This window comes from Rhagoletis pomonella, unplaced genomic scaffold, assembly GCF_013731165.1.
Source record: "Rhagoletis pomonella isolate Grant_MI unplaced genomic scaffold, Rhpom_1.0 Rhpom_scaffold_00001, whole genome shotgun sequence".
Taxonomy (NCBI): Eukaryota; Metazoa; Arthropoda; class Insecta; order Diptera; family Tephritidae; genus Rhagoletis; species Rhagoletis pomonella.
This window is the reverse complement of record NW_023458555.1, coordinates 41,815,211-41,829,066: the sequence shown is the minus strand read 5'-3', so window position 1 is coordinate 41,829,066 and position 13,856 is coordinate 41,815,211. Positions and strand designations below refer to the sequence as shown.

The 13,856-nt window shown below is 32.6% G+C and overlaps 1 protein-coding gene across 1 annotated transcript in view; it reads right to left on the bottom strand.

The window, feature by feature from the left end:
* Positions 1-13,856, bottom strand: part of LOC118744252 (zwei Ig domain protein zig-8) — a gene marked incomplete at its 3' end in the record, with an annotated part of 190,573 nt that overhangs the window by 80,603 nt on the left and 96,114 nt on the right. The window contains 1 exon segment of the mRNA XM_036477145.1: positions 12,783-13,003. Coding sequence (XP_036333038.1) covers positions 12,783-13,003 — 221 coding nt within the window.

Genomic DNA, 13,856 nt, shown 5'->3' with positions numbered 1-13,856 from the left:
AAGTAAAAGCAGATGTGTGTGTGTATAGATAGATAAGTAACGTAAGTTTCACTTCTACAGTGTGTCCCAGACGCACTTACTTTTTTTTAAATATTCGTAATGTTTTTCGAGCAAAATTTGTCTGTTATTTTTCCGTAAAACTACCGTCCAAACTTTAACCGAAACCATTTAAATTACCGTTTCAAATTTTATAAAACATTAGAAATATTCAAAAAATGTGCATACAAATTTCAACTTTTACTCTGAACCTTTAGATAATTCTCGAATATGCTGTTACAATATGCCCATACAATTTTAAAATTTTTTTCCAAAATTTATCACTTGTCAAACAAGTGGAAGCACGTTATAACCTGTGTAACTAATATTTTATAATTGCTGCTCTATTTAAACCATATATTTCAAATTGTTTCCTATTAGCCAGTCAAGCTAGATTTTCAAGGTTGCAATAATTCTCATAAAACTTAAAATTGGTATGAATGTTACGTACGCCACTAAAAAGATCAGTCTGTATGGGAGGTGCTAAGGGCCCTTTTCTTTTTTTACAAAATAAAATAGGATATTTTTTACATGTTAAAATTTATTTCATTTATTCGCTATTTTACTAAAAAAAAAAACAAATAAAGTGTTTGTAAACATTTCGACGAATAAAAAAAACGCCAAATAAATGGTCAGGAAAAATTTATTGAGCCACATTTTCTTACGCAGTACGAACTTCTTAAGAAATTTGCTACGCTTTCTACTATGGTTTGTTAAAGTTTGTTTGTGAAGAGTACAATTCTTTTAACAGCAATATATGCCCGTTCCATTATTTCGGAAGGAAAAAGTGAGACAGCAGGCTGTAAAATATCAGATGTCAAAACTCCTTGGACACTACTCTTCTTAAAAGGTCCATACTTAGCTTTATACATTAAAATAAGCAAAATATGCATGATCATTAAAATTAAGCTTTGAAACCCTGAATAAGCAAAATAAGAAACTCCAAGCAAAAGCTTAAACTTTTCGGCCCAGGTTATGAGTAAATATTTACTGATATTTAAGCAATGGAGTAGTATCAACGAAGGTATAGAAACCGCACTTAGGGCCAGTTTTTCAGTCCTGGTTTAAACTAAGTTTAGTTAAACTCAGTTTAAATTTAAACGAAGTTTAAACTACTTACCAGTTTTTCTGTGAGAGTGTAAAGCCGCTTCATAGTTTAGTTATTTTGTAGGGCAACACTGTTTTTTCTCAATGCAGATACAAAATTTCAGAATGTTTTACGTTTACATTTGATACGATCGCGTTTAAAGTTCTGAAAGATTATAACGGAAATTTAAAGAATTTGTTAGGCGCTTCATGTGTTGCCCGACCAAATTGCCTTATACAAGTAAACTCCATCTCAAGATGCGTTTGTTAATTTGCTTGTGCACAATTTTCATTTTATGTAAGAACATTTCGCTTATCTATGTATGTACTGCTATAGAAATTAGGCTGTTTTCGTGTATTTCGCAATCAATTTTAATTTCTTTCCACGCTTTTGCATCTAAATTTTTGCAGCTGGCTACAAATATACAACTTAACAGCTTTCACTTTAAACTCGGTTTAACCCAGCCAGATTGGGTGTTGAAACTTATATTAAACTCGGTTCACATTTGACTGAACAACTGCACACTGAGTTTAAACGCCAAACAGAGTTAAACTTGCACTGAAAAACTGGCTACTTTATGGCGGCAACAATATGCCAGTAAGCAAAATGTCCCCATCTCAAAAGATTTTCCCATACACAGCAGGCATATTTTTCATATACTATATTTTTAATATTGTATTTTGTTCTTTTCCCCACCGGCGATTTATTTCAGTAATCCCGGGTAATAATCTTTTGTAATTATGAAACTCATCGCCAGGTAATCCGAGCGCTTAAACGTTGCCTTATTAATTTTCCTCATTACAACAAAAGTACAATATAACTATGTATGAATGTACGTTCATACATCCTTAATTACATTCGCGCTTTGACGCCGCAGTTGCTACGTGAAGGCCACTTCTGCCTAATTAAATTTGTTTGACTTGTCAGCTGGCCTCCCTACCAGCATCAAGCACCCGTTGCTATTTTCCGTTCATTTATACACTATTTTCCTTTTGCTTACTTTATGCCAATCCCTTTAGCCACAAAGTTATTTTTTCATTCCCCCTTCCCTCCATTTACTTTAGCCGGCATTTCATTATTTTAAACAGCAACGAAGTGACACTTAAGTAAGTTTCAGGTTTGTCGAGTTTTAGGTTACTTTTTACGCACTTAACAATTTTATACCCAGTGCATAAATATACAATAGAAGTCCAACGACAATGAAGACTATATTTAAAATAAAAAGTGGTTAGAGCTACGAACTGCATTTAGTGATTCCTCGATAACTGTACTTGCAAATAAGATGCCGTTTCTAAATCGTTTGCGTTGTTTCTTTGTTGATTATTTAGTTCCGATCCAAAAAATTCGAAAATCGACATTAAATTTTTCATCAATTGATGCATATTGAAATATGGTTTTGTCTTACAGAATAGGGATGTGCGATTAACCGATTTTTTATTAGTCAAAATCCTGATTAATCAAAAAACGTGATTAACCAGATTCTGATTAATCAAATCTTGAATAATTACTGTTTACTCATAGAAAATTATTTGAAATCTGAGTGAGTTTGCCCATTTCTTTCGAGTTAAGTTTCAAAGCAAATGATTATTTTTTTTATTATATAATACCATATTATTTTTATTAACAAAAATATAATGCCAAGCGAACACCTTTCTTAATAACGCAAAAAAGCAGCAGTTATTCAGGTTAATCATAACTTCTGTTTTCTGACTAATAAAACTAATTAGATTCTGATTAATTAAAATACAATTAAATTGTAAATTACTCGCTTTGATTAATCATAAATGATTATTCTTTGACTAACTAATTAATCTGGTTTTGGTTAATCAGCTTGTTTGATTAATTGATTAATCGCACATCTCTTTTAGAAAATCTATAAAAATTTAAAGGAAAGCCTCTTGAAAATAATTCTGTATAAAATATGGCTCGGAAATATGGATTCGGATATCCGGTAGACTGCTGCCCTTGAAGTGAAAGCTGCTATTGCAGAGCAAGCTCACCAGGATATTCATTGGCCATTCATTGATTAAATCGCAAACGGCTCTGATGTTGATTCCAGTTTTTCTAGTGATGTGGATAGGCAATCGATGAAAAAATGGACAAATATTGGAAAAAATTGGAGAAAGCATAATTGCAAAAAAATTTCAAATTTGTTTACACTGGCAATGAAGTAACTCTGCGAACCACCGTGTTCAGTGAACTCAAAAAAGGATGTTTATTGCATCGGATAGTATTTATGTTGAAAATAGAAATAGGTCGTTGAAATGTTTCTTTACGGAAATGTTTTTCATAATGAAAAATATATACATTTTTAACTCTACTAACAAATTGGATACTATTAAATTTGATTATGACAATACAAAAAAAAACCTCAACTAGAATTTTAAATTGAATCCTCTATAATCGAAATCTGGAAATCCGGTCGGATAGTCGGATAATAGAAAAACGGCCGGGTAAGCCGGATTACGGATATCTACCGGATACCCGCGGCACAACCCTAATTAAAACTAATTACCCATTTTGAAAAAAATTGTGTTCTAAAAAGAGTAATTAAATAGCGAAATATAGAGTGAGGGAAAATAAAAGACACCAGATAATTTTGAAGATTCTTTACCTTCGCTTTTGTGATAAAAAAAGTCGAAATTTCGAAAAAACTGTAACAATTTTCCTAAATAGGGCTAAGAATTTATGAAGTGAAAAAGACATTCCTTGAAATAAAATGTTGATTTGACGTTTTATTTTTCCATATAGATAGTAGAAAACACTTGACCTGTGGACAGTAGAGGTTTATTATTTTTAAGAGTTGCCACCTCTTAAAAAATTAAATTCAAATTTTTTAATGAGTTAAATGAATTATTAAGAGATGGGTATCAATCGAAATGTGTATGAAAAGAGTTTATTTCTTAACTACATGTAGAGGGTTGCCACCTGCTAAAAAAAAAAAACAAATTCCATTTGAATTAAAGGAATTAGGTGATTAAAATTGATAGGTATCACCATAAGGGAATCAGACGAAGGAGGTTTAAGAAGGATTTAAATTGCAAATATTACGAAGAGGGTTGCCACCTATTTGTGAAATCAAACATTGAACTAAAATATCATTTTATTACAAATACATACATTGTCAATCAGTGATTTGTTCTGATGTTAAATTTACTCAGGAATGTTTTTACTCTTCACTTATTTCTTGCTAAATATGCCCAATTTTTTTCATTTGTCTGACACCCATATTGATATACATATTTTAGTAGCCTTATTCCCTTATTTAAAGTGAATTTGATTTTTTAAACATGTGGAAGCCCTTCTACGTGTCTTTTAGAAGTAAAGCATTTTCAAAATCCATCAAAAACCATCAAAAGCAAGCCTCCCCGCTGCATCCCTTTTTTCTACAGTGCCGAACCCGTTCTAAATTCGTCACCTTGGATATAGATTTCTAATGAAAAAGGGAATATAAAATATTTGTTTTTTAAAGTATCACATTTCGCGGTTTCCCTGCAGGGGATTTCTTATTTTTAGGGGCGTCTGCTATTCTTTTGCAGATTTTTGGCGCTCAAAATTAGCGATGGTAAATGTTGGAAATGTTGTTCTCCCAATCAGAGTTTAATGGATTTGTGTGTAATTTTTTTCAAAACAAGGTTACCATACGAAAAATATTCTAGTTCGCTCTTATTGTGCCAATATGGAGGTGACCTTATCGTTTTGTCACCAACCGTATGTGTATAAGTATATATAATTTCTGTTTACACCCCTACCTGTTCGATAGTATAACTCGAAGTATTCGTAAAAAATTTTGACATGGATCGATCGACAAAGTTATTTCTTACGTTTTGATTTTTTACTTTCGTTTGCATGTACAAAATATGAGCAATTACCCCGTTACAGTTGTAAAATATTTTTTTCAATAGGCTTCAACTGCAGGTAAGGCTTGGTGTAAATGAACCATTGAGGTGTTAGCGTCAATGACTGATGACATCAACTGCTGAAAGTAAGATGTTTACATTTCCAATATTTTATATAGTTGGGTATGATTACTTTTTCAAATCGAGCGTATGTTGGGTAGTGTTGGGAGAAATAATTTTAACTTTGTACAAAGCTGCAAGAGTTTCATAAAAATATGTCTGCCTCCCGTTTCCATGAAGCTGAAAAACCATTCATAGATGTTTTATAGGTCAGCAGATTTTTCTACATCTTTAATCAAAAAAGCAGCTCCGCCCAAACGTTTATAACCTTTTTTGTTTTTCTCTGTAATTTCTCTTACGGAAGGCAAACGTCGAGCACCATCCACTCAATGCGCCAACTTACAATGGTAAACGAATCACCTTGGCAATCTAAACGCTTGACATCGTTTCTAATTTGCAAGGTTAGCTTTCAATTTCATGATTTTTTCACTGTAATTTAACCCAGGAGATTCTGTTTAATGTGATTAACGGTACGCGCGTAAGTTGCGAGCGTTTGTAAGCATAAGTACTCGTACAATTCTTTCAAATTACTGCAGTAGTTCATTGCCATCAATCATAATAAAACATTTGTTGTTGAGATTTCTAGCTTCGCCACTGCTGCTTTGCTTAATCAAGATTAAAGGCGTTCTTTTTTTTTGTTTGTTTGTTTAATCATATACCTGTGTACTACGAGTGCTTTGAGAATTATTGTCACAAAGGCAAAATTTTACTCATAATAAGAATTAAATATTTAATTCATCTTGTCTAAAATTTTATTTTGCTTTGATAAGATTTGCTAAAGCCATATTTGTTTAATGTGGATCCAAAAGTTTAATATGGTGACGAAGGTACATTCTCTCTTCCTTCTATAAAAAAGGTGTGCAAATAAAAACAACTATTTATTTTTAGGTATATTATGAAGTTTTTCCGCTAATTAGGTTCAATTTGAAAATTTCATTTCCACCCCTACTTCCCTCAAAGTTTTTTCATGTTATTTCTAAAGTGAATCTCTCTGGTCACTTGGTAGGGATAGAAAGCTAAAAAAAAAACGGTTTTCTAAAGAACTGGATTGAAAACCTGATCTTTTCTGTTCACTCAAAAAAACATAATACATGAAAACATTACAAACAATATATACACAACTCAAAAAATAACATCTACATCGAATTAAATTTAATTTTCCTTTTGAATATGTATTGTGTATACATAAACCTGTACTCAGCTGATTAAATCAATTGACATTTTTACTAGTTAAATTCACAATTCAAACCACATACAAAAATTATGAAAATTCAACAACATTTGAACCCAAACAAACATTTTAAACTTTCGTGTGTATATTGATTGCTTCGTGTGTTTCGAATTTTTTTTGTTTTTGTCGCTCGCCGTTATATTTTTACATTTAATTAAGTTCTCAAATAAAGTAAAGTAAAACTTACCGTTTTAATAAAAAAAAATATTAACTTGCTATTCTCATATAATAGCTAAGTATAAATAGTACAGGTATCCTTATGACCAGCTTATTAAGTCAAGTGACATTTTGACTAGTTTTGGCTATTTTAACTTTTCTATTTTATGTTTATATTTCCTTATAAAAGTTCAGCACTTTACCTAACCAGCGCCACATAAATCCACATTTCAAACTCCATACAAAAATTATGAAAATTCAGCGAACATTAAAATTTGAACCCGAAAATTTTAAGCTTTTTATTTTGGTTATGCAGTTTTGTAGCTCATTAAATTTTAGTAGATTAGGGTGCGAATTTCAAGGCGCTAGAAAATCGCGTTGATTTTTAATAATTTTTATTTGCTAGGCATTTTCTCCCATACAAACGAAATTGTCGACCATAGATTCACAATACCGCCAGCCAAAAAATTCTTAAAAATCAACGCAGTTACCAAGCGTCTTGAAGTTTGCACTTTGACCTACTAAAATTTAATGGGCTACTAAATTTCATAGCCAAATTAAAAAGTTTAAAATTTGAGGGTTCAAATGTTAATGTTTTGTAGGAAGTTTGAAATGTTGATTTATGTGGCGCTGGTTAGGTAAAGTGCTGAACTTTTATAAAAAAATGTAAAAATCAACCATACATAGGAACATGTATTACTCTTTACGCTTTCATATTTTCATCTATCCATCCCGTTAATCGAGTTCGCCCTGAACTCAGCAAACAACTAAATTTCTCAATTTATACGATATTTGTACATTTTGTATAATTTAAACTTTCATCAATAGACCCATACAGTCCATTCAAAATCTTTGTTAAAATATTAATTAGTTATAAATAAATTTTTTAAAAGAATTACAAGTAGAATTAAAATTTAAACATTACTTTGAAAATCTAAATCACAATCTAGTAATTTATTAACACCCTCTGACTTTAGAATTTTTTCTAACGGGCTTTGTACTTTCAAAGATATGATTAATTCACAAATGATGAAAAAAAAATCAGAGCAATGTAGAAATTCTTTAGAATTCATAAAAAATTAAAACTTTTTTGTTCACAAGGGCGAATAGGTATTGGAAATGTACTTTTAAATCTTATATATAAAAATAAGTGCACGTTTTTGGTGTGACCTCATAACTTGAGAACGGCTTCACCGAATTCAACCAAATTTCTGTGGCATATTCGATCTATCATGCAGATATTTTATGTGGAGTTTGCCCAAATTTGGAAAAGGGGGCGTGGCATATATATCTTATGTATAAAAATAAGTACACGTTTTTGGTGTGAGCTTATAACTTGAGAACGGCTTCACCGAATTCAACCAAATTTATACGGCATATTCAGGCTATCATGCAGATGGTTTATGTGAAGTTTGCCCGAATTCGTAAAAGGGGGTGTGGCACCTCCCATACTAACTAAAATTTGTATGTTGTATATCTCTTGAAATATTTGTGGTAGAGTACTGGAAGTTGGTATAGAGGTATATCACATAATTCCATACTCATGGAGAAAAATGGGCGGTATTGGAAAAGAGGGCGTTGCACCTCCCATCTTATAAGTAAAAAATAAGTACAAGATTTCAACCAAATTTATACGGCATAGTCGGGCTATTATGCAGATGGTTTATGTGAAGTTTCCCCGAATTCGGAAAAGGGGGCGTGGCACCACCCATACTAACAATAATTTTCATCTGGTATATCTCTTGAAATATTTTTAGTAGATTACTGGAAATTGGTATAGAGACATATGAAATAATTCCATACTCATGGACAAAAATGTGCGGTATTGGGTAAATAAAAAAATAAGTGCACGAATTCTACCAAATTTAAACGGTATATTCGGACTATCATGCAGATGGGTTATGTGAAGTGGGCCCGAAGTCGGTCCAGCGGTTCATGATATATGACAGTTTATGTCTGTCACATGAACCACGTATATGGTACAACAGCACATACATGAAAAATCGAAAACATAGTGAAAAATTGTTGCTATAATGTGCTGTGCTTATTTTTTATTCGGATAAATTTAATTCAAGTATAAACATGGCTGCAAGTTTTTCAATAGGGATTTTGTAGAGCCAATGGAATGAAAGTCACCACAACACAACATATCTGTCATTTCATCGTATTATCGAAAAGGTGGTGTACATTGATATTCGGTCTTTCTATTTTGGACTTTGGAGAATCAACACGTGTGTTTAATATAGTTCTTAATTCATATTTCATTTTATTCTTTTTCGCCAATTTCAATATTTTTGCACAAATTTGTTGCAGCGTTTCGTACGAAAAGTTTGAGTACACTGGAAATTTTCCATGCAGGTATTTTTCCTCATTGATTTATAGTGAGCAAAACCATTGTGGAAAATTGTGGTTGTGTTGTGTTCTTTGGCTTCGAATGGAGTTTTTTCAAGTGCTCTTTTACTGTCGATTGTGAATTTCATTTGATTATTTTAAAAAAAGTGCGTTTACCATGCGATTTATCGAATTCGTTCCTATGCATTGAGTTTTTCGTTCGCTACTGAATAAAATGCCACGATCCAGTCGTTCAAATATAGGCCGACGTACGCATCTTGCGAACATGATGTTATCGCAAAGAAGATCGCAAAATGTTGAGGAGCACTCCCAATAAAAGGAAGTACGGCGTGCAGGATTTTTCATTAATTTTTCAATATTTTTCAATATTTGGTGTAGGGAAGCACACCGGGGTACCGCTAGTTATTTTATATAATAAAGTTGGTAGAACGAAATTCGAGGATGTGGTCGACAGGTAAAACGCAGGCAGATTTTATGAAACTGAAAGTATTTTTATCTACATGCAAATTTAAACAAAACTATCGGCAGTTAAAATTCTTCACTGTTCTTCACTTAGGATTCTGTGTTGGCATCGTAATTGGCTTTTCTACTGTAGTTATTGTTTATGACTACTAAAAAAAATATTTAACCTATAATAACTGATTCCAAGAATTGGTGGCCCATATACATACATACAGTGGTCGAAAAAATTATAGCCGCACCACATTTTTGACAAGTTATTTTTAAATAAAATATGGGTGGTTCACAAGGTGTCGTACGTGTCGTATTGTCGCATGTTGTAAAGTTTTTAACGGCTAAAAAAATGTTTAGAGGACTTGAAATCACCAGCAACTATTTTTTAACGGTGTGAAATTTCATAATAAAACCTTTATGTTAGCTTGCGATTTCCTTAAATATAGTTTTAGCCGTTTAAAGTTTATGACATACAACAGTACGACACTATACAACACCTTGTGAACTCCCTAATAGTTTATTCTTTAAAAAACCCGTGTAAGTTCAAGTTTCAGCCCTGTGCAATATATATTCGGTAAACTTTCGTAAAAGTTTTCGATTTCCTAGAAATTCTAATACATCAAAGTGTAAGTGTTAAACGGCTAAAAATGCCGTTGATAATTTTGAAAAAATTTTGTCGAGGACATTACAATTTTTTTTTTTTTATATATCAATAAATTGCGTTATTCGTTATATGGAAGCAAATGCGACAAAAAAATCTACATATTTTAACTCATAAGGATTTGTATAATCTACACGATTTGGCATTATCTACAATAAAAAACCGTAACAAAGATAAAGGCAGCATATTTAAAAGTTTCTTTGCTAAAAGTAAAAAATATTAAAGGCAAAAAGTCGGAACTGGACGCAATACATTATAGATATGATCGCACTGGTGACTACAAAGAAATCAATGTTAGAGCAGGGAGAGGGCAATGTCGAATCAGGGATTATGAGGGGCATGCTTCCCATATCTGCATCAAACAAGCAGAGCCCATCAAATTATGCAATGCGGGACAAATACCAGAGTAAATGGTTCCATGGTACAAAAACTTACTGTCAACAAATGCTGGTCCAGCATTCTTTCCGGAACCTTCTTTCGATCATAGCGATAAGGAGGCAGATGAAAATTAAATTTCGACACTTATTTTGTCTTGAATAAATGCAGTCATTTCATATTAACTTTGTTTAATATACCATTAAATAAACGACCATGAGCGCATGTATAAGCAGGTAAAAGTCACTAATAAAACCTCAATATCTCACATTTTTTCTGAGTGCACTTAGTGAGTTTTACCTGTCACCCCACGATATAGTTTTCTCAAAAATAAGTATTGCCAATTTTTAAGATTATTCAAGCATACATTTTGAAATAACTTATTCAATACATATTCGTCATTATGCAACAAAAAATTTTAGATAATTTGCTTTAATTTTTTTTTATTTAAATTTATTTAAATTTTTTCTTCAATTTCATACCCATACTAGTTTTCAACATTGCACTAAATTTTTAACCGACTTCAAAAAACTTTGAACTACGTAGAATATGCTATACTTTATAAAAAAAGTATAATTTATAATGGGTAATAAAACTTGTTACCTAACATTTTTCCAAAAATTCGGAATAAAAACTTTGATATTTTTGGATGGTATTGGTATAGTTTGTGGAATTTTTGTACAAGGTTCGAAATCTGGTTTGGTAGGGTACTGGTCATGTAATGTGCTAAAATTAAAAAAAAAATAAAATACAAACATTAAACAAATAAAAGAAAAATAGCAAAAACTAGTCAAGATATCACTTAACTTAATCAGCTGACCGCAAGTGTGCCTGCCTGTTTTTGTTTACTTTATGCTACACCGCGAGTTTTTCATTGTAAAAGCAATATAATTCGAATTAATATATTGTAATTTAATTTGATTTATTAAAATCTTTCTGAAGTGGCTTCGTTCTTCCAGTCCTCCTCTATGTATGTATGTATGAGTTTCTATGTCAAAGAATACATATTTACATTTTCTATTTCGGTCAACCCAAATTTCCACTAATGTGGCATCGTAGCAATATGTAATATGGCTTAAATGCGCATTTACTTACCCACTAAAGAATGTAATATCAGTTATCTCTCATTCCGCTGTCAATCACGTAGCTTTGCATGTCAGAAATAGCAGACATAAAACTTTTCGCTTGCTGTCAAACACCTACTGACGTGAGAGCGATCAAAGCCAAATTTACAAAGCGAAATTTATGTATGTATGTATACTAGGGATAGGTAGTGGTGAGTTTAAATTCGATTCTTTTCAAACATTGCCTAACCAATATTTGATTCGAAATTCGATTTACTTCGATTTTTTCGAATGTTCAACATTTTTTTAATGAATATTTAAAAGTTTGTTGGTAAGAATAATAACTCAAATCGAAAATGAGATTCAATTGAACTTACATTAATGTGATTAACTGACCACATCACTCGTCTTAGCTTCACAACCAAAAATTGGTTAAACTAAACACATTTTTTTCTCAAAATGTATATTAAAACTAATTTTTTTGTGTTTTTATTTATTTTTCTTGCTATACAAAAACTAAAGAAATTTGTATACTTCACGTTATATTCATGTATAGAGGTATATATAAGTACATTTAATGACAGCGTATGATTTTGTGTTTTAAAGCGAGGTCTTTAAGTAAACAAGGAACAAAATATTAGGGCATTGGAGAGTTTTATCGAACCACATTTTTTGTTTATCCATAGCTTAACGGCTGGTATTCTTTACTTAACATTTGACACATTACTTTCACTCGCTTTTGTGCAAATAAAAACGAGGTTCGATTCTTTTCTAGAAAGGTTCGATTTTATCTGAATTATAGCACCACAAAGTGCGATTTCAAAAATTCGCCAGTTTGGAGCTAAGATTCGCTTAAAATTCAAATCTCGAAGCTTCGAATATCAAAATTACCCATCCCTAGTATATACCACATATCTACTTACGCCATTTCTTTATTTCCCCAATACGAACTGCCATTCGAGATTAGATATTTGTGTATAATACATACATATGTACGAATACTTATATTTTGAGCCATAAATATCGACTTACAGATATTTTCAGCAATAAAATTTAATGTACTTTATATTGGAAATAAATTGCAGCCCAAATAAGCACGTAGCAGAGGTGATAAAAGTGAAGGAACACGCAAAGCAGAAAAAGGTTAGAGAAAGAGGCTCACAATAGGAATGTATGGAAATAGACAAATACGACAGGTGTCACGTTATGCGGCACGCGCTGACTTCGAAAGATATGTATGTATGGATGTATGTATGTACATAAATATGTAATGAAATAGACAAAAATTATAAAAGAAATAATTTGTGTAATGTCCGCAAAGAAACGCCATGGAATGCATTGCGAAATCGCCCTCGGCGTATGCTTATATTGAGCAACCAACATAGCGTTTTACCTTCCCTTCACTTACCCGGCATGGCAAATACGCGTGCGTGCCGATCTGTGCGGTTACATTTGTTGTGTCAAAGCCATCCAAATAGGGCTCCACGAAGACAGTGCCCGTTAGGCCCGCAGCTGACGCCGCCGCCGCTGACGACGTGCCACCCGCTGTGAAACTGCTGCTACTGGCTGATGTGGAGGGGGAAGCGATATACTGCGGTGTCAGGTCGACCACTTCAGCTTGGAGGGGTACTGAAAAAAGAGGGGGAAAAAAGGAAATTTGTTAAAATTGCTGGAAAGTGGCGAATAAGTACGTTAATTGTAGGAATTGTGTACAGTTAGTTCATAACATCTGCATACATATGTATGTATGTATGCATGTGCAAGTGTGTTGCTCTATGGGTTACCGCATCATAAAGTTTGTGACTTTTTAATTATGCAACCTCAAGCCGAAAATTGCAATCATCCATCAAACGTTGAGCCGCGAGTGGCTGTCAATAGCAGGGCTTGCCGCAAATAACACTTTTGTGTCGCAACAGCTTGCCAACAACGATAAAGTTCTCATTTTCAATGCGCTTGCACACACAGCCACCTAAAACTTCCGTAGGGATACACGAATAATGTCGAAGAAGCATTTATACGTTGGCTAAAATTAATTTATGACATGAAAATAACGGCTAATGGTGCTTAAAATTCTCACTCCATTGCTCGCCTCTTTTCTACGTGAAAGTTTTCACATTTTTCAGATCCTAGGCCACGAGATTTTATTATGACTTGCCATTTATTATTTAGTGCCGTCAAGACTACGCTTAGCAGTATGCACTTTTTTACTTTAATTGAAAAATATTTCTTTACTAGGAACAATACTAGTAACTTTAAAAGCCAAAATTGTGGATGCGAAAAATTATTTAGATATAACTTTTTTATACCGACACATAAAGCGCTTTGACCCAGTTCGCTGTGTTTTTCGAAACAGAAGCATAAACCAACTTTCAAAACGCTTAGAAATTTAAAAGCCTTTCAACTCGAATTTGTTTTCAAATCGTTTTTTTATTTCTCACATCGGTTAGAAAACAGGTATAAACACACATCATTCATTTGACGC